Raw genomic sequence first — 22,475 nt, 5'->3', positions numbered from 1 at the left:
ATTGTGGCGGAGTAAAAAGTACAATATTTGCCTCTGAGATGCAGTTGAGTAGAAGTGTAAAGTATTTAAAAATGGACATACTCAAGTACTGTAATGTGTGAATAAAATGTAATTAGTTAGTGCAAACTGGGTTCAACAGAGACGTAATAATCCTAAGAGCCTGTCTCAGCAGCTGCACAAAGATCTAAAGCCCACCTCCATTTAGTTAATTAACAACCATCTGGGTGGGCCCACATTCATTCTGTCTGTGTCTGTGTGTGTGTGTGTGTGTGTGTGTGTGTGTGTGTGTGTGTGTGTGTGTGTGTGTGTGTGTGTGTGTGTGTGTGTGTGTGTGTGTGTGTGTGTGTGTCGTCGTCTTATCATATCAACAAACCAGAGCAAACATATCTATCCTACATTTAGGTTTGGAGTCTGTTTATTATTGACTCTATTTGCGGCTACTATACACTGATAGCCATTGTGTGTATATGTGTATATATATATATATATATATTACCATATTGTACAGATACTGACAATGTTTCGTAACTGTTCCGACTGCCATAGTGTAATGTAACAATAAAGGAATTGTTCCTTGGTACTTGACTTAACCACTCATACTGTACTGTACATTGTTGCTGAAAGCTCCTATCTCCATATTCTAACTTATTGTGTTTTTTCGTAAATTAATGCCCTATACTTGATCATACAACAGCGTCACACAAAGGCATCAAAAGTAGCAGATCCGCAAGCTTGAAACAACACATTTTGAGCTTGTAGATCTGCTACTTTTGCCGTTTTTGAATTTGAATCCTGAAAAGAAAGTTTTGGACATACTGTATGAGGTCTCCACCCGACAGACGATATTCCGTTGTACTGTATGTCAAATAGCAGATCTACAAGCTCACAGCGTGTCGCCAGCTTGTAGATCTGCCATTTTTGTCCAATGTTCAGCTACTTTCACCCAATGTTTACGCAGCATTTCTGCTAAATGTGCACGTATTTTCGCCAACGTTTGTCTATTTTTGCCAAATGCTTGTCTATTTCTCCTTATTATGACATGCCCAAAATAGGGATTCTAGGGTTCATGAGGACACACACACACACAGACACACACACAGTGGGTTTTTGTCAGACTATAATGAATGCAGCTCTGCAGAGGAGTGCTGTGATGACTGACAGCTACAAGTGATAAATATTATCTGTCTGCTGCAGACCAGAATATTTACTCCTGAAAACCCTGCCATTTCCACACAGACTGATGAAGAAAGATATCACAAGTCAGACTGCAGGACCAACCTGTATAGAGGCTAGGTGTACATTTCACGGATACAATACCACACAATACATACTTGTACCTGTCAGGTTCAAGTCCTATTTGAGAAGGCTGATAGTGACAATGTGTGTTTGTTAGCTACAGTATGAAACCTGCTCTATTGGCTGTCAACATTCTGCTGATGAAAAACACTGTCAACTTTCTGCTGATGAAAAACACTGTCAACTTTTTGCTGTCCCCACATTTCTATAAAAACACTGTCAATCCTGTCCTCACATCTCTATAAAAACACATACAATCCGGTCCCCACATTTCTATAAAAACACTGTCAATCCTGTCCCCACATTTCTATATAAACACATACAATCCGGTCCCCACATTTCTATAAAAACACTTTCAATCCGGTCCACACATTTCTATAAAAACACTTTCAACCCTGTCCCCACATCTCTCTAAAAACAGCCAATCCGGTCCCCACATTTCTATAAAAACAGTCAATCCGGTCCCCACATTTCTATAAAAACACTTTCAATCCGGTCCCCACATTTCTATAAAAACACTTTCAATCCTGTCCTCACATTTCTATAAAAACACTTTCAATCCTGTCCTCACATCTCTATAAAACCACTTTCAATCCTGTCCTCACATCTCTATAAAACCACTATCAATCCTGTCCTCACATCTCTATAAAAACACTTTCAATCCGGTCCCCACATTTCTATAAAAAAAAACACTTAGCTCCTGTCCTCACATTTAATTAAAGACACTGTCAACATTCATCTGTCCCCATATTTCTATAAAAACTAGAGTCTGAATGAAATCGTTCGGTTTGGCCAATATATCTCTCATTATGTGACTTCTTTGACGGCTTCAGTATTGACAATTATGCAGCCAATGTGTCCCAATTCTGCAACCTTTTAAATCTGTCAAACATAGCAGAACACAACGTGTCGGCAATCAGTGGTCTAGGATTCCACCGAACCGAAAAACCTGCCATCGGCCTGGCTCTAGTAAAAAGTCAACAAACCTGTCCCCACATTTCTGTAAAAACTCATCTCCTGCAATATTCCAGCCGCTAGATAATCTAAAATCTGTAAACACACAACATCCGGACTCCCATTTTCTCATCTTTTTTTCAACAGCAGCACCTCTTATCAAAAAACAAGTGATGAATTGTCCACTTGAGAGGGGTGGGCAGGGGGGGGGGGTAGAAGCCCAACTGTCACAACATGAAATAAATCTCTCTTTCATCACCACACACTAAATTAAAAGTGCAACTTCCTCTGACGGTTACCAGGGCAACTAGTGCCGGCCAAGGTCTGGGTCTCCCGGTGACAGAGATAAACATGGCTGTGTGACTGTGATTTATTGAGGCGTCTAATGGTCCCAACGAGCTGGAAGGTACAGGGCCTCGTTTAACTTTCATCATGGAGGGGAAGGAGAGAGAGTGTCTCAGATTGATAATAAGATGGAGGCAAATGAGATCTAAAGACACCTGATCAGTTGCCCATTGGGCACCATGCCTACTCGGGAATGATGCAAGTCAGGAATAAATGCCCCAACCGGTTATGCAGTGGTTCTCAACCAGTGGTCCGTGGGACCACCTGTGGTCCTTGAGGGGGTTCCAGGTGGTCCCCAGCTAAATGATGGAGAGTTGGTAAACAAATGGACCCTTATAGATCTTTAACTCTTGCGTAAAAGCGTAAAATGAAACCAAATGGAACCATTTGGTTTCATTTTACGCTCTCAAGAGTTACATTTTTAACTCTTCAAACATCATTACTTAATTATTACTATAAGGATTAAATGTGTTGTGAGGCATTTTATTAAATGATAAGGCATGGGGTGGCCATACTCTGGGACCCCAAATGACACCCCTGAGTGTAGCCCATCTAAATTCATATCGTCGCTGTCGGGCAGAAACGTCTCATTTCCATATTTTAACTAGTTTATTTGTGCATTAACGCCCAACTTGAGCATACTACAGCGTCACTCAAAAACATCAAAAGTAGTAGATCTGCAAGCTCCAAACGTGTTGCAAAGCGACGCGTTTTGAGCTTGTAGATCTGCTACTTTTGAATTTGAATCCAAGTAACAGTTTTGGACATCCGAGGTTTCCACCCGACAGAGACGGTATGGTGTATCCCCAAACTTGTATCAGATTCCATTCCTTACGCTTTACAACCATTTGGTTGTGAATGGTTTCAATCCACATGGTGACTTGCTAATCACGGGAAACATTATGGTTGAAAAACCTCTACAAATATGGCCCACGAGGGCTGAGCCTGAGCCAAGCCCACGTCAACGTATTGTATTATATAATGATTCCCAGTTCTCAACTACCTCAAAGCAACTAAACGGGCTGTGTGAAATATAAATATTTAGTGAAACTGCTCCACAATTTGGATACACCCGGGACTTAAACAACTGCAGAGTGTGTGTGTGTGTGTGTGTGTGTGTGTGTGTGTGTGTGTGTGTGTGTGTGTGTGTGTGTGTGTGTGTGTGTGTGTGTGTGTGTGTGTGTGTGTGTGTGTGTGTGTTTTGAATACAAAGTTACAGTTTTGTTTATTTCATTTAACTTTCACTAGAGAAAAGCTAAAGGCATTTTACAAGTCATTATAGGTCCTTCCCACTCCCCCACAGTATCTTACCTACAGCAGCGGTTCTGAAAGTGGGGTCTGTGGACCCCCAGAGAAGGCCTTTAGGGGATTCCAGGGGGTTCCCAGCTAAATTTGTTAATATAGCATCAACATCAGTTTAACCACTTTAACCCTGCATACTGTACATCAGCTATTTGAAGATAACCAATCCATAAGCTCACAAAGACACAAAACTTGCATGGGGGGTGCCCTGGCACAAAGTGTTTTCATATGTGGGCCCGCGGCAAAATACATTCGGGGGTTCATGAAAAGCTACAGTTCGGTATGTGAACAAGTTTAAATCTTCTAGGTCAGTGAGGTCCAGGGACCGCCAATGGTCCTTGAGGGGGTTATATGGGGGTCCCTAGTCTCGTGTAGTCAGACGATCAGAGATCTCCACCTAACGATATGTCTGGGGAAATACATTCAATGTGTGGGCCGGAAGAGAGGAGAAAATCAGGGCAAACAAACCTATACACTCTGCACTGCTTTGAAAACCAATCCTGATACCATACCAGTATTAATCCATTAAGACCGGGAACGCTGTGTACTTTTAGATTTGAGCTATTACCATTATTTTATACTTGGAATATTCAAAAATGAATATTCTGTCTTTCCCAATAGGACTGACCGTGGGTAGCTACCTGGGACGTAAGTTGAGGTTTCTATACCTGCAGTACATAAGACAGTAAAGGAATGCTGGACCAAATAACAGACCATATCGGACCAAATCATGTCTATCAATAAAAAATATGTTAGATTGGGTCCCAGAGATTGAAAAATTGAATTTGAAAAATAATCTTATCAAATCTGTCTGTGGCGTAATGCATATCAAATTGTTGTTCATCAAAATGTTTAAGATTGACAAACACTGCATTAGCTTTCTAAGTGCTATTAATTCCATACAGTATGTGTGTGTGTGTGTGTGTGTGTGTGTGTGTGTGTGTGTGTGTGTGTGTGTGTGTGTGTGAAGATTAAATTGTGCCCAGATGTCAGTCAGCGGGAGTTCATCCTGATGATGACATCACACGGCAGAGAGGGTCATGGGAAACGGATGAGAGGAGGAGGAGGATGCAGCAGGACCGCGGGGAATCTTTGAAGCACGTCTGAACTAGTGGCCAAGTTTGGTATTGGACACTACTGCGCATGCTTCTATCAACTGAAACCATAGTGCGTTGGTGCTCAAATCTTCCTAACATTTTGGTGCCCATTTTTGGTTCCCAATTGCGGAATTAGAGTGTGCTTCCGGGGGAGTAATGCGCTGGGTGAGCAACTCTCATTGAAATGGATAGGTGGGGAATCCATCCTCTAGTTTTTATATAACTCTATGTGATACAGCCATACAAGGAGACACTGTATGTCTGCAAACTCGGCACACACACACACGCGCATGCAAGCGCACGCACACGCAAAATTCCTAAATGTTTGTTTAACTCTAGCTAAGCAGTGTTGGTCAGTAACTTATTACTAAACAATATATTACAGTAATATCATTACCTTCCCCAGTAACGAGTAGTGTAAGGGATTAAAATAGCCAAAACAGTATATTAGTTTGTTACAGCCAGCCGTATTAGTGTATATTTGTGTTTAGACATACTTGTATTACATTATTTGGTATTCTGTATTATTTGTTGTATTCTATGTTTCTGAGGTGGAGAGGCGGAGAATTAGAGGTGTTGATAGCCAATGGACTGACAGCCAGGGGTGTCATGGTGATTTTTTTTCATAAAATGCACGGCACGCGCATTTTATTTTACCTTAAATTAGGAAACATGTTTTGTATAGGAAATGTTTTTTAGCTTAGTTTTAGTCTTTTTAAACTAATACAAATTCAAGGAATGCCACGAATTATAGAGCTGAAACTAAAAGTTTGCTTTGAACGAGTATCTTTCTCTTCTTCGACGGTGGCTGAGGCATTGCTGCATGCAGATAGGATAATGGCAGCAGCAGCTACTGAGCCAAGATGCTGTGTTGCTTACCGTGTAGCCTATAGATGCGAGGAATCTGAGGATACATTTTCACACTCACGTGTAAACCTGTTATGCAAAGTAGCCATTTGGGTACTTGGCTCGTGAATTGACGGGGGTGGGGGTGGGGGGGGGGGACGTTCTAGCATGCACGTGCGCGCATGCACTGTACCGTGCCGTACCTTGTGTGTGAAAAAAAATGACTGGCCACGCGCCGTCCTACTCCGTGTGGCCTCCACGACACCACTGCTGACAGCTGCCTGTGGCATTTGCATGTCAAGTCTGTTGATCACTGAAGGCTGCCAGCAGCCCATGGAGAATTGGTTTCCTCCATGGATTGGCAAGTTCTGATGAGCCCTGTATGGATTGGCTATGACTATAAAGCTGACTGCTGTCCACTTCGGCAGCAAAGACTCCATTCCTCCGTTGTTCCACCAAACCAAACCTTTGTTTATGGCTTCGTTCTTTTGATAGTCAAGTTCAGTCAAGATTTGTGTAATTATTTCTACTTGTGTTAGTAGTAAATATATGTTCCATTTTAAATCCAATTGTCATTTTACATTTCATGTTACGTCCCCTAACCCTAGACTGGGGGTCGTAACATAGTTACTAATCCAAGTAACTAAATCACTCTGTTTATTTATTTTATACATATTTTATGTATAGATATACTGTATACAATACCTATTCCATCCCATAAGGTATGCAGCGTTGTATTGTTCATCACTTTTTTCTACTGTAGTATGACAAGTAACAATAGCCAATTACTTTTTATACCAAGTAATAAGTATTATTACTTTTTATAGGAGTAGTAAGTAAAGAGTAAGTTATTACACATCCTCATTAACTTGCACAACACTGCTCCAAAGAGCGCACGAATCGAACCAAATGGACCCATACGGGTCCATTTGGTTCCATTTGTGCGCTCTTTAAGGAGCCAAATTAGTGCCGAGGATTTTGCTGCGTATGGATGTCACGCTCTGTTGTCCCAATGGACTACCGCTGAAAAGGTCACCTCGTTTGTACAAGAAATGCAAAGCCCAGCTGTGGCTGGGTGATACCATCTCTTTGAAGAAAAAAGTCCCTGTTCCGAGTCTGTACACACGGAAAGCCATCCAGGATGCTCCCTGCTTCATGCATTATGGAACAGAGCTGGTTTGACATATACTGTAGCTAAAAAAAAATCATAATTCTAAGGCAAGCACCTCTGCTCTAGGGGATTCTGCCCGACTTCGCTGCACGAATGCCGAAAGCCAAGGATTGTAAATAAGTTGTGACAGCCAAACTATTCTAAGCCCTGTGGCGGTGTTTCGATATCAGTGGCGGAAGAAGTACTCAGATTTATTTTCAATTACTGTAATTCAAAGCAATGCCACAATGTAGATACTCTGTAAAAATGCTATCATTCAACAGTTTAGTTGAGTAAAAGTACAAAGGTACTTACAGTACCACTAGTTAAACTACTCATTATGCAGAATGTCCTATTTCACACATAAAAAAATAAAAAATAAATCAAATCTACATCTACGGTACAAGCTCACAATGTGTCACATTGTGAGCTTGTAAAGCCTAAGTATAAACTAGGGCTTACGTGGTTGGGGTATGTTTTGTAATAATCTAAATCTTCAAAGTAACTCGTAACTAAAGCTGCCAGATAAAGTAGTGGAGTAAAAAGTACATTTGGCTCAGAGATGTAGTGGAGTAGAAGTAGAAAGCATGGAAAAAATGTAAATACTCTCACGTAAAGTAAAAGTACCTCTAAATTGTCCTTGAGTAAATGTACTTAGCTACTTTCCACCGCCATAAATACGTTGTGACGACCAAAATATTCTCAGCCTCGTGGACGTGGTGGAGTTTCGATATTATTACAATACTTACTGGAGCGGAACACCTTCCTGACAAACAAATATGAATGAATTGAACTCGTTACCTTCAAATTGTATTCATTTCCCAGGTGAAATTAGTGCGTTGATTGAACAATCTAACACAAAGCAACATAACAAGTGTGCTCTTGCATAGCAAAACATATCCATTTCTAACCCAGAGTGGGTACAAATGTAACACAATGGACCCCTCCAGGTCCATTGTGTTCCATTTGTACCCTCTCAGAGTTAAATTGACACCGTGGGTTATTGCAGTGTGCCGATGTCAGAGGCACAAACCCAGACGGGGAGAAATGGGCAGGAAAATAAAGGAGGAATGGAAGTTCATTACAGCTCACAGACTGTCAACACAGATAAAATGGACTTGAAAACATCGCCCAGCGACCTTTCGGTCTCAGACGGAATTGGATAAAAAACACCACCAGCTCCTCTGCTGTGGAAAGGCACCATGCTCTCAGTGACGGCCACATAAGGACAGACATTTTGATGGGTAAACAGCTTAAAAAGGAACACTTCACCCATTTTCAACCTGATCTTCATACTCAGTGACATCATTGGTAGGCAGTTTGGTAATAAGACTTAAAACTTTTATTTAAATTTTCTTTAATAATGCAAGAACAATGGCTTCTATTTCAGCATGCTAACTTTCCATGAAGAGAAAGGCTGCAGTTTCTATTAGCTTGCAATCCCAGGTTTCTGAACCGTCCACAGCCCACCAATGAGACACAGAATGAGTGGACAGAAATTGTGCCATCTTTACAGTATAATAAGCATTAGTGAGGATCAATTATATGAACATAAGGTTGAATATGGGTGAAGTGCTCCTTTAAGGTAATTATGTTAGTGGCTCTTTCAATTAGAGTTAAATGTGTATCAGCATTGACAGCTCCTGTACTGCCTGGGTGGTCCAGACCTTTCAATCCATGCACTCCACCAAGAGGACTGACTCTGCTCTGGCATCGTGACAAGAAACTGTGCTTTCTGGGTTGAAAAAGCATTTATCCAATGAGGGGTGATGATTAGCCAATCAGTGACGCGAACGGGGACAAACAACAGCATTGTCAAACTGCTAAGCGCTGTCAGAAACCATGGAGTAATAACAACAGCAATGGTGACTGCCAGATAGACGACGCCATCGAGGCCGCTCCGAATCCATTAAAACTACCAATTACTTTGAAATCCGAACAGCAGTCTGCTTTGAAGGCATTTATTCACAGGGGAGATGGCTTTTGTTTTGGCGTGGCTACGCATCAGTGTCGACATCAAATTACGTTAGATGCAGGCCGTCTCTAGTGATTGGTTAGGGGAAATCGAATCCCCCTCCCCACTGAAATCGATTAGAGCAAAGGCAATGTCAGAATAGAGTTTGAAATTGAGCGTAACCAGTTGCAAATTCTGTCTGATAAATCAGGCAATTAAACGTCCTACTGTAAATGAAATGCATCCACGATTAACGTGATCACCTTCATCTGTGTTTACCTGTCAGATCACATCATAATTATTAGGGTAGGATCACGCGCAAATAAAATATTCATCTTCCATTCACTTCCATTCTATGCGCGCGAAGGGGCCGAAAACAGCAGATCTACAAGCTCACAATGAGCGTGTAGATCGGCTATTTGCAGCATGCGGCTCCGGTGCGCAGCTAAGTTGGGGTGCAACAGCTAATCAAACTAATCCATTTAATCAATTTTTATAAAAAGATAGTGAAAATACCTAATCTACAAGCTCACAAATGAGCTTGTAGATAAGCTATTTTTGCGGGACACCATTGTTTGATTAAGTATTAAGTAGGGCTTGAGTGGTTAATCATACTAATCGTTTTAATGGATTATAAGAAATATCTAATAGATTTCTTTCGCATTGATTCATTGATATAAAAAAGATAGATGTACGTGCGTGAAAACGTAATCCACAGAATAACCGCCGGGAGGATAATGGATAGTTACAGCCCTACAACTATAAGTATGAATCAGGATTTATTGCGCCTCAAGCAAGCTGCCAATCGGCAAAAGTGTAGAAATACTAGAAAATAATTTCTTCCTGACCTGGTCTTACCCTGCTCAGTCCTCTGTTAGCTGGCTGTCACACATCACAACCCACGCACAACTTCACAAACTGCTACACACAACACAGTCAAACTTCACCAGTGTTGGAAGAAGTACTCACATTTTTTAACTTAAGTAAAAATATTAATACCACAAGGTAGAAATACTGTTACATGTAAAAGTCCGGTATTCAAAATGTACTTGGGTAAAAGTAAAAGTACTTGTTAGTATATTGAAGTGGTTATATGTAAAATAATTCCTCAAAAGTGTACTTAGGTACAATAATTGAGTAAACTTTACTAACTGCTATCACACACACACACACACACACACACACACACACCCACACACACACACACACACAAACATCACAAAGTGCTACACACAACACTTTCCATCATGTTGGAAAGTGAGCACACTCTCAGACTGCACCCAAAAGCAATTTATTTCCCACCAGTTGTCGTCATGTGATCGTTAAACCGAAACTGAATTGAAGCAAAAAGAAATGAACAAATTGGACATTTGGAAACGCACCACAGTTCACTGGTAAAAGGCTGTAACAATCCTCACACCCCACAGGTATGTGATGGAGACAAAAGACAACAATCTTCAGTACACTACTACAGCCAGACCGATAATATTGGTTTGACCGATATAGTGGCCATTATCTGACCTTTTTGACCTTCGGTATCGGAAATGCAGCCAACGGGCATAATTATGTTTATTTCCGAAATAGCAGATCTGTAAGCTAAAAAATACGTTTGAATAGGGCTTAAACACATCATACAAATACACAGTGGTGGAAAGTAACTAAGTACATTTACTTAAGTACTGTACTTAAGTACAATTTTGAGGTATTTGTACTTTACTTGAGTATTTCAGATTTCCAATACTTTTACTTCTACTCCACTACATCTCAGAGGCAAATATTGTACTTTTACTCCACTACACTTATTCGGCTATTTTCAAATATTTAGTACTTTTACTTTTGGTACTTTAAGTACATTTTGATACCAATACTTTTGTACTTTTACTCAAGTAAATTTTGAATTCTGGACTTTTACTTGTAACAGAGTATTTTTAAATTGCAGTATTGGTACTTTTACTTAAGTAAAGAATTTGAGTACTTTTTCCACCACTGCAAAACACACCAACACACATCACACCAACACACACCACCGCCTCCCGCCCGTGGCTCACCTTGGCTGCCTCCACCATCCTGGCCGTGGCGTCGGCCAGCAGTTTAGCGGCGGCCAGCAGCTTCTTAGAGTTCTCCACGTCCACCTCGGCCTCGGCGTCCGACCGCATGGCGTTGACCAGGTCCGAGGTGGCCTGGGCCAGAACACGCGCCTGACGCACCATCTCTCCTGATGGAGGGGGAGAGAGTTATTTACCAAGTGAGTGTACGCAATCATTAAACAGAGACGTCTTCGCTGGCTGGGTCATGTGTGCCGTATGGAGGATGGCAGAATTCCTAAAGACCTCCTCTACGGAGAACTTGCCTCGGGAAAAAGGCCACGAGGGCGGCCACAGCTGCGATACAAAGACTTATGCAAGCGAGACCTAAAAGCCACAAACATAGACACAACCACATGGGAGGCCTCAGCAAAAAACAGAGACATCTGGAGGCTTGAAACCCAGAAGGGGCTGCAGACGTTTGAAGAACACCTGATGCTTCAGTGGGATGAGAAGAGGGCCCACAGAAGCACTACAAACCTGTCTGAAAGACCTGCTACCTCCTTCATATGTGAGCAGTGTCAAAAGGACTGCCACTCCCGTATTGGGCTCTACAGCCACAAGAGGCGCTGCTCCAGCTCTGCAGTGGGAAACCAGAAGCGCTGATCCAATGGTCCTATGGGACTTCGGAAGCCGACGATTTGGTGAATCACAGAGCAGCGGAGTGAGTGATTCATGAAGGATTGCATGCATATTGTTCAGTTCAATTCTGTTTTTATTTATTCATAGTGTCATCCCATGGTTAGGCCTGTCACAATTATTACATTATTAAGCCTGATTGCAATCATTTGAGATAAACATTACATTTGCATAATCGGCACAAATTAATCTGTTAAAAAATTAGCTTAAATAGCCGATCTACAAGCTAACAACATGGCGCATCGTGGTGCGTTGTTAGCTCGTCTATTTTCACTATTTCTGAATAAACAAAATGATTAAACGTATGGCCTGTTTTGACCATAGGGGAGGGATGGGCAATTGGCGGCCCACGGCCCGTATGCGGTCCGCACCGTCACTCAATGCGGCCCCAGGGCAAAATCAAAACTTTGAAATCACTTTTGAAATCACAAAGAAAAACAAAGTAATCTAAACATATCCGAAATGGTGAACTATTGCCTTCAGCTGTTCCAAACATGCAACTTTCCATGAACCATTTTAATTACAAAAGTCCACCATTAGAGCGTGCTCTCATTTATTCTAATAGAAGCCTTATTAATTATAATTCTAGTGTTCATTTTTGTATATTTTAAGCCAAGGTTACAGCAATACTCTGAAAGGCATACTCAGGAATGTGAAGTTTTGTTTAGCAGTACAGCTGTAGTAAGTTGATAGAAGCATTACTAAATGCTAAATAAAAACAAAGTTACAACGAATAATAATTGTTAATATCCCTTATTTATCACACATGTGACTATTATGGGCTTTTTGTGTAATGGGGTACTACTGGCGAGAGTGCCGATAAACAATGCGGCCCCCCAGAGTGAGTGTGGAAATTTAGTGGCCCTCACCATCTACAAAGTTGCCCACCCCTGCCATAGGGCATTACTTATTTAGATTATTAGTACCCGTCATTTCTGTGTATATTTAAGTTATTTGACATTTGACTCATCTGCCCTGTGCAATGTTTGTTTACAAGGCCTAAAAGGGCAAACAAAAATGACATTTTGATTTATATGTTCCAACACTCAATGGCAAAAACACAATCGAGTTGTTAATCGCAATTATTTGTATGAGAATTTATACCCATGGGTCTAACCCTAACCCTATAGCCATGGAGTCTCTGCTCTTCACAGCAAGAAGAGTTTTAAAATACGGCACATCTCTCTCTCTCTCTCTCACTCTCCCTCTCTCTCTCTCCCTCTCACAATTCCGCAACAATACACTGCATGAAAATAGACCAGACAGCAGGTCAGGAATTTCATGAAGGCCATGTCCGCTGTGACCCCTCAGTTTGGCCTTATGCCCTTCAAAAAATGTGATTGCCCTCAGGCTACAGTGGGCATGATGCCCCACAGCACAAGCTGCCCCAGTGTCCCAGCTGCTCTCACCATCTCTTTCCTGTCAATAGATCTTTTTAGACACCACTGTCTTTTGTTGAGATTCTGAACTCTGATGTACTGGAGTACATCACCTCCTTTATGAAGTAGAGTGATACGGGCACATTTAGAAAATAGCTAGACAACAAGTAGACAGGGAAAGATTAAACAACTCAGCAAGTGGGGATATAGTTATGTGGGCATCTCATTTAAGAAACCGATTTTCAACTCCATCCAGTCCAGCACCACCATCAACTTTTAATTCATTGATGACAGTCTGGACTTCGGCTGGTGAAAATTTCCTAAAAGAATACGAAGGAGAACAATATGGAACATTACTAAAAGAACCAGGCATGAGATATGAAGTCAGTTAATAGGCTAGAGCAGACAGAGGAAAATGCTGACTGAAAGCCTGGGCAATTGATAATGAGTCAAGTAGTATTGTGTTATCACTTCGTATTTGATTAAAATTATGCTTATCTGATGCATTCATAACTGATATTTTTTTCCCCCAGAATTGCTTAGGATTCTTAAAATCACTGGTGAGACATTCTTTATAATATTTTTTATCTTGCTCCTATTTCTCAGTTGCCTCTGAATCCCCATCACCATCTTCAAATGATTCCAAATGATTTCAAATGATTGTCGACATTGTGGAAGAGAGGACACAAGAGTGAATTACGACAGAGCGACCCAAAGTGAGATAGACGCAGAAAGAACAATAAATTTGCTTTGAAGGGTCGAGGTGAATTTGGCGTACGGCTGAATACACCTGGCAGAGAGCTGACATAATTCTTACGAAAACACCGGTTGATTCTGCCAGCATTCTGCCACAGAATCAGCTTGTTTTTACACCACGTTGGAGTTTATGTCAGGTGTGACGCGAAACCCACAAATCTGACACCACTTCAAAGCCTGTATTCTCTGAGTGTGTCAAAAACAGCTTGTCAATCAAATCGATCGATAAGCTTCAGAGCGTTGGTCCCAGACGGTGTCTGCAGGTTTCTCCATTGCTCTCTCCCTGCTTTCCTACTGTCAGTAATTCTTACGTGACTTGACAGCCTTTCTCTAAAACCGACGGCAGTCCATCCAAGTGAGATATCAAAACATGTCTGTTTGTTTGAAGAGTATTGCAGTTTGGTTGCAAGGAACCGATTGAAACTTTGAATTTGAACTTTAGGGCTGTACCTGCCCACAGGAAGACTATTTCTCTACCTTTCTTACTGACGTAAGAAAAATATTTACAAGTTAAAAAAAAAACGTATGCACGGCGAGGCCTACTGGTTCTGTGCGTGGGTTAGGAGGAAGTTACCTGACCTAAGAGTCAATTATTCGTCCTTCCACAATAAGGCTGTTTTTACACTGTCTACCTGCCTGAAGAAAAAGCGCTGCCTAGAGCTGTTTTTTTTTTTTGTCTGCTGAAAAAGAAAGACGCGACATCCTCCTAGCTAGGCAGACAGCGGTACAGGCCAGAACCTCATCCAGGAGCTCCGTCTGGAAGGTTGTTTAAAAGCTTATTACATCAGGCAAAGCGAGGTACAGGTTGAAGAGCTGTTGTGGAGGATAGGGTCAGCAATCTTGACACAGCAGACACAATTTACCATGATTGGGAGGCTGATGAAAAGCGGCCCACGTCATATGGTAATTTACCGATAAAAGTTCTGTTCTCAATTTCGAAAGCGCTGAGTTGACAAGAGAAATGCACTTGACCGGCTCATTTTAACTCTTTAACTGCCAGAGTAATAGTGTAATAGTGGTACACTACTTCCAGCGAAAACGAGCGATTTTATCAACCTTTGAAAAATCATGGAATATTTTCTGGAAAATGGAACGGATTTTGTGGTAATCCGTTCCATAGTTGTGGTTGAAAATAGCATGTTTTGCCAAAAATACATAGTAAAAAAAAAAAAGTACACAGGAGCCGAGATAGAGCATTTTTAAGTAATAATTTAACCAGGGAGTGAATGGAGCAGTACATCTTCGGATCGCGTTATCTCTGGTTCTGTGTGAAAAAAAGAAAACGTATCCAAACTCGTCGTTGACAGGCTGAGCCATTGCAGAATTTGACGAATTAATTTGTTCATGGCAGTTAATGAGTTAAAGGAGGACACCATTTACGCCATGCGGTTAACTTTTGGTCATTTCCCAGAGATGTTAATGTAAAAATGCACTGCACAACATTCTAGTAGTCATCATATCGCAAAAACACCACTTTTCAGGAAATGCGAAAAAGAACCTGTGTTCCAATGTTATTATTTAGTCACAAGCTCTTGTTAATGCTTTTCATTGGTTCAATGTTTATAAAACCCTCAGACACACTTAACCACTTTCAACTTGGCCTCCCTATTATGGTCCTGTCATTAGAGGCAAATGCATCGTGAGTTTGTGGATCTGCTATTTGTGCAATTTTTGCATGACACTGCAATAAAACGTAACTATTACATTTGGCATTGATTTATAGAAAAACGTAAAAAGTTAAATTAAATACGGAGATACAAGGTTTCTGTCGACAGAGACATGTATGTACGGTCAGTTTCCAGTGCGTGTGCTCCTGGACGGCGACTCACCTGCGTCTCCCATTGAACTGAAGATGCTCTCGGTGACAGTCATGATGGTGTCGGTGGCCTGGTCGTAACGTCCAATGGGCTCGCCCCGTGAGGCGTACTGACGCACATGCTGGAGGAGGTCAGAAAGAGACTGGCCCACAATGCCGGCTGCTGCACTCACCTGTAACACAATGACATACTGTAGGTTACATTATAATATCACCATGCTGGCTGCTGCACTCACCTGTAACACAATGACATACTGTAGGTTACATTATAATGTCACTACGCTGGCTGCTGCACTCAACTGTAACACAATGGCATACTGTATGTTACATTAAAGGGGTATTTCACTTTCAAACATGTCTGGGGTCATCTACTCTGGCTTTTGTGAGCACCCCAGACAGTTTTTAAGTTGCTTGATTCAGTATTTAGATATTTTGATATTCATTTTAACAGACCATACAAACCCATTGTAACTTCAAACTCCATTTTAACCATGATAGATTAATTGAAAACACCTGTCCTTGTTTCTGGTGACTGGTATTGTCCCTCTAATGCATGAGGAGATCGTGTTTTTACAATGACTTTTTTCATTTATTTTTTATAATGTTTGGGGAAAAATAAATAAATGTTTTGGACATACATGAGGTTTTCACCCAACAGAGACTATATGAACCAACGGTTCCCGAGCCATATGGCCCATAGGGAAGGAGCCTCTCTCCTGTTTCTGTTGCGTGAGGCGTCTTGAAGTACACCCGCTGGACATGACACTGGTACAGTATGTTTCAGGGACTTACCCCCAATCCAACCCTTGATGCTGAGTGCCAAGCAGGGAGGCATTTTTATACTGTAGTCTTTGGTATGACCCGTACAGGGGATATAGGTTATATTATAATCACGCTGGTGCACTCTACTATAACATCCCATCAGCATTGCATTATTAGGTTAAGAGAGCTGGGCTTCGTGTTTAACTTTAATAAATAATTTGATCTGTTTTTGCAAAACTCTGCTTTGAACGGTCCTACAGTATATCTATCATTATTATTACATTATTATCATTATTATCATCACATGCTCGATGCTACAAATTGAGCAAGTGTCAAGTGTATGATTGTTACATTGAGACGATTATTCAAACTTTTATTCAAATCTTCTGAATCAAGAATAGTCCTCAAAGTCAAAAAGTAGTTATTACAGTAAATAAATGTTATTATATAAGTCCTTATAGATCTATTTGGCTTGGAAATAATAAGCTTTCTGGAACAAACTTGTAAACCAAGCAAATACGTTCACTAAACAAAAGAAAGAAAACCAAATTTAAAGCCATTCTTTCTCTAGTGTTTGGAAGCTGGCCCGGGGGGCGGGGCTGACCTGCTTCAGCAGCTCTCCGTCCTCGGTGGCAGACAGACAGGCCTGAACACAGCTCTCCACTGAGCGGTCCACCAGCTTACCAGCCTCCACCAGCTGCTCCTGACACACCGGAGAGCTGATGGTGGGGCTCACCACCTGGACGGGGGGGGGGGAGAGAGAGAGAGAGAGAGAGAGAGAGAGAGAGAAAGAAAGAGAGAGAGAGTTTTAGCTGTAATCTAAAATGACACAGATGCTTTCCTGATTTTAATGGGTTCAAGTGGGGATTATGAGGGGGGTTCCAGGGGGTTCCCCAGAAAAATTAGATAATATAGCATCAAAATCAGCATGACCACTTTAACCCTATACGCATCGACTATTTGAAAATAGCTGGTTTATGTGGGGCATTGTGAGCTTGTAGATCTGCTATTTTCTAAAAAAATCTTTCGACTTTTGGAATATTGTATGTGTCACGTGCCAAAAATATATACGATCTACAAGCTCACGTGTCACAATCTGCTATTTTCAAACAAATCTTTCGATTTTTGGAATATTGTATGTGTCACGTGCCAAAAATATACAATCTAGAAGCTCACGTGTCACAATGTGACGCGTTGTGAGCTTGTAAATGCAATTACAAGCTCACAGTACAATTAGTAAGCAAAGAGATACAGAACAAGGGATGCTCGATTAGCACGTGCGTGCGCGCACACACACACACACACAGCTTTTAAATAAATTTCAACTCTCCACACGTACTTCATAAAACACACAAACATCTACAGGCTTTGGGCTATTCATAAACTTTTAAAGTAGATTCATCCCCTGGGTACTAAACGCAGGACTTCGTGCAATTCAGCAACTGCAACCTGTCGATGCGGTAAATAACTAAACATGGTGAAATGGTGGGTTTATTTATTGAGGAGAATTTCAATAAATAAATAAAAACAAATAGAGATTCAACATAAATAGTAAAAATGAGCTAAGTTAGTTATTGCAGTGTTTTTGTTTTTGCTACTGCGGTATTTTGTAAAAACTGTGGAATGAAATGTGATGAAATTACAACACACAGTCATACACACTCCCAGTCCTCACATGGTTTATTTATCAAGTACTACTCTACTATACTCATAAGTATAGTCTCACACACACACACACACACACACACACACCTTGGCACATGCCACCAGCTGGGAGGTGGACAGGGCACATTGGGTGGCAGCAGCGATGACCCGGTTCTGCAGCACGGTGTCTTCAGCCACCTGAGCCACGTTCTTGGCCTTCAGAACCAACATGGCTGCCGCGTTGGCCACGGCCTTGGCCAGGTTCATCAGCACATCCTGAGGACATTTAAATATACGTCCATCATGTGGTCACCAGTAGGAACACAGGTGCAGTGGAGTCAAAGTATACTGTAGATACTCCTGGTCAAATAGTACTCAACTACAAGTGAAAGTTGCTAGGCAGATTCACTGAGCTATATGGGCAGTTTATTGAGTGGGTAGGTTCTGGATTTCAGTGTATAAAACACGTTCTCTGTTGAACCCTAGCGTCCCTGAATAGCAGATCTACAAGGTCACAATGTGTCACAACGCTACACTATGTGTTGTGAGCTCGTAGATCGGCTATCTTTGGCGAAGAATTTGGTGTAGAGGGAAAAAAGGAGGGGTACCAAATATAGAGCCCTGGGGGACCCAAGTCAACTACATGCCTTTAATTGGTTAAGATATGTTTTGAAAGGCATCAGAGTTCAATAACTATATATTAAATAAGCCTATACACAGTACATCGTTATATTAGAAATATTACAAAATCCTGTCAAAATAAGAGTGACAAAGACCCCACCACTGCATCTTAATGAAAAGAATCACATCTTATCCAAAATGGGTCTGTGACAATTTGAAACGACGCAGCTGTATTCAACACAGAACGGAAAATGCAATCTTATCAAATATTCCAGTAATGCAGTGATGGAATTCCACTGCGTTGTACTAATGAGTTTTTGATTAACTCCGTGGCATCTTACAGAGCCTGGTTTGTCCCCGGAGCACTACAGCAGTGGGTCTCAACATGTGGTCCAGGACCCCCCATGGGTCCTCAAGGGGGTTCCAGGGAGCCGCAGCTAAATTATTGATAGTTAGGAACCAAATGAACCTTTACAGGGCCTGTAACTCTCAGAGTTAAATGAATACAGAAGATTTTACAGTGTAGGTTGGGATACTAATCTTATCTACCTTGGCCTAATGCATATCAAACTGTGAGTCTTTGAGTTTAAAAAGGTTTAGAACCAGTGCAGTACCATACCATACGTGAAGCGCTGCAAGGATGATAAATTAACATACCTGGAATCTCTCGTCGGTTTCGTTTTCGCCGATCTGTCGCAGGAGGTCTCCGCTGGCCTGACCGATACTGCCTGCTGCCGTCAGCACTGTCTGCCTAGGCTGTAGGGGGTACACACACACACACACACACACACACACACACACACACACACACACACACACACACGTACTGTATAATCGCACAAATACGGATTCTGAAAGACATGGATTTTCACTTGCACTTGCATAATCTCGTGTATTGACTTGGTGGTTTGAACTGAATTAATGTGACTGGCATTTTACCAAAAAAAAACATATCTTTTTGCACTGAACACCTGCTGTCTGGTACCGTTCTGCAGCCGAAATGTTCAGACGGTTGTTAAGCACGCTGCCGGCGGTTTTAAAACTCATGAATAGGGTTGTAAATGCCTTCCTGAGGGAAAGATATTTCTTTAATCTAATGTTAACTCTGAGAAAATGGGGTAATATATTGTTACACAGAACTTACTAGCATTTGCATATTTTATACGACCATTTTAGCTTGAGGGGGTGCAGTTCTAGCAATGGGGCCTATGAATACTATGTGTGACAGAGGGCTTAAGCCCAAATTGTAGTTCAACGTACGGCGGAGTACCACAAGAAAAACAGAAGACCTACTGTGCAAGCTCACAGTGCGTCGTGAGCTTGTAGATCTGCTATGTTTGGCGGGCGACACCGTCGTGCAATTTAGCAAAAACTGGGCTCCGCTTCACCCAGATGGTACAGAATGTACAGTACCTACATACTTTTCAGACAATTTACCGTTGACTAAATGAATAATTGAACCTTACATAGATCTTTATTGATCCCGCAGGGGGAAATTCAGTCCCCAGAGTTCAAGTATAAGAAAAAGTATTGAACGTTTTTACGATTAACAATGAAGAACAATGTAAAAAAACATTACTAGCAGCAGTGTACGACAGTACACCCCAAAAGCAACATCCTGCATTATTCAGAAACTAGTACAAGTTAAGTTACAGTATGTAGAAAACGAGCCATGTTTGCAATATTTCCACCATCGAAGGCAACAGAAAAGAAGCTACACATTTGTCAGCTACAAAGACAGCACAACAAAATGGCCCCATTTGTCCCTAATGTGACACGATAGCAAAACACATTGTTGAGTTATTGTTAACTCCTCTCAATGTCACCACGTGAGCAACTACTGTACGTGTCTTTTATGAACCGCCAGTAGAGGAGGAACTCTTACAATAAATAATACACAGCAGGCCTACTGAGTGAACACGGCATACTTAACCCATTCAATCCGGGAACGCATAGCTGTGTCATTTTATACTTTTAGCTATAACCATTATTTTGTACTTTGAGCTATCACAAAATCGTGAAAATGTCTATTTTTTAAAGCAAACATTTTTAACTCAAACCTTTGCTTCTAGGGATTCTACAAATGTCTTCTAAATCCTACATTTTTTTAAAAGAAAAATTGCACTAATATTAGTGGTTCTCAAACTTTCTAATGTCAAGGACCACACAAAATGACATGTACGATTTTTCGTTTTCGAAAAATAGCAAATATACAAGATATACAGATATACACGATATACAAGCTCATAGCGCGGCACAGAGTGCCGCGTTATGACCTTGTATATCTGCTATTTTTGAATAGCCAAATAAATCTAAAATGAAAGGCGTTCCCGGATTGAATGGTTTAATGTTCGGACAGTTCTTTTTTTCCCCTTTAGTCATTATGCCAAATCCCTGTGTAGTCTAGTCCAGTGATTCTCAACCCGTGAGCCAGGGCAAACTGGTGGGCCTGAGGATATCGCAAATGGGACCCCAAAACAATTGGCAAAACACATAGATTTTAATGATATGTCAAAAATATATTTAAAAAAAAAAACATGTGTTTTGATGGTATTTTTTCCTAAACCTTGCAAAAAAAAATAATTTTAATACATTCGATAAATAGGAGCTTAAAGTTTACTATGTTAGTTCTATATATCCAAGCCAGAACAAAATTGATTGATTGACCATTCAAATAAACATACTCTGAAAGTGCAGAGATCGAGAAAAGGTTGAGAACCACTGGTCTAGGCCCTTGTCACTGCTAACTCCTACCGTTGGCCCTATAGGCATAGCACAGACAACCACGTATCCCCTCCTTTCACCAGGAGGAATGCATGTGGAAGAACATGCTATTCACGCTATTACACCTGCTACTACACTGTATGCTATATTATGTAGTGTATATTTTTCACTCCAACCATATTAGCACATTTGATGACTTTTCTATCCTGTTTGTTTCCTTGCTCTTCCTTCTATCTCTATTCTTCTCTTTACTGAAAACTACAAATGATGGAGCTTGTACAAAACAAAAGATGATTTCACCCACTTCTTTACACCTGTAAAGAGGGCTTCACACCCTCGATCACAGTAAATTGTGTTGAAACCCGTGGTGGATTCAAACCTCTTGTCCACATGGTGGTGGTAATGACTGTTGCAACCCCAACACTGCAGACTTAATCCTAATTGATACTTTTTCATACAGTTTCTTTGTACCAAACGCATACATTTCCAAGTGTTACTAGTATAAATTAGGCATTTATACATCAGCCTCTGTGCGACCCTACTGAGCAGAATTGGACAGCCTGTGGTGGCTATATATTAGTCCAACAATGCAGGGAGATGTTCAGACTCCATTATCCATATAGGAAAGATATGAATAATTCACACAAGTGTTTCGTCATTTTTATTATTATTATTTTAGCTCTCTCTGGCTCTGCCGCTGTAAAGACACAAAATAAAACTAAAGCAGGGCTGTCAGTTACGTTCAGGCCCAGACTTTGTTCAGACAAAGTCTGAACAAAGAGACAACAGTGAGAATTCAAACTGGCAAACAACAGAGGAAATGAATGTAATTAGGAGTACTTTGAAGGGTTAAGACTAGGAGACATAATGTGTTGTTTACGGAGGCTTCATAAGGCCAGGATGGTTCTGCCACGGGCAGGTCTGGAAACTCCCCCAACATCAAATCTCATTTACTTGATAGATTGTTATTGTCAATTTAGACAGCCGGAAAAGAAAAGGCTACTGTGGGCGGAAAAGAAGCGCATGCCTTTATGGCGCAAAATAAAGGGACATAAATGATGGACAGGAAGACAATACCACAGTATCATCATCATTAATGTTAGGGA

General features: G+C 41.1%; 1 protein-coding gene across 1 annotated transcript in view; it reads right to left on the bottom strand.

Moving 5' to 3' along the window:
- tln2a (talin 2a) overlaps nt 1–22,475 on the bottom strand; it is a 181,542-nt gene that overhangs the window by 60,134 nt on the left and 98,933 nt on the right. The window contains exons 18-22 of the mRNA XM_084065302.1: nt 19,303–19,401; nt 18,133–18,300; nt 16,985–17,119; nt 15,632–15,791; nt 10,993–11,159 (exon numbers count right to left, since the gene is read on the bottom strand). Coding sequence (XP_083921428.1) covers nt 10,993–11,159; nt 15,632–15,791; nt 16,985–17,119; nt 18,133–18,300; nt 19,303–19,401 — 729 coding nt within the window. The remainder of the gene's footprint in view (nt 1–10,992; nt 11,160–15,631; nt 15,792–16,984; nt 17,120–18,132; nt 18,301–19,302; nt 19,402–22,475) is intronic.

The sequence above is a fragment of the Gymnoscopelus microlampas genome, assembly GCF_963454915.1.
Source record: "Gymnoscopelus microlampas genome assembly, chromosome: 1".
Taxonomy (NCBI): domain Eukaryota; kingdom Metazoa; phylum Chordata; class Actinopteri; order Myctophiformes; family Myctophidae; genus Gymnoscopelus; species Gymnoscopelus microlampas.
Note: the sequence above shows the minus strand (reverse complement) of the source record. Positions and strands in the feature narration are given on the sequence as shown.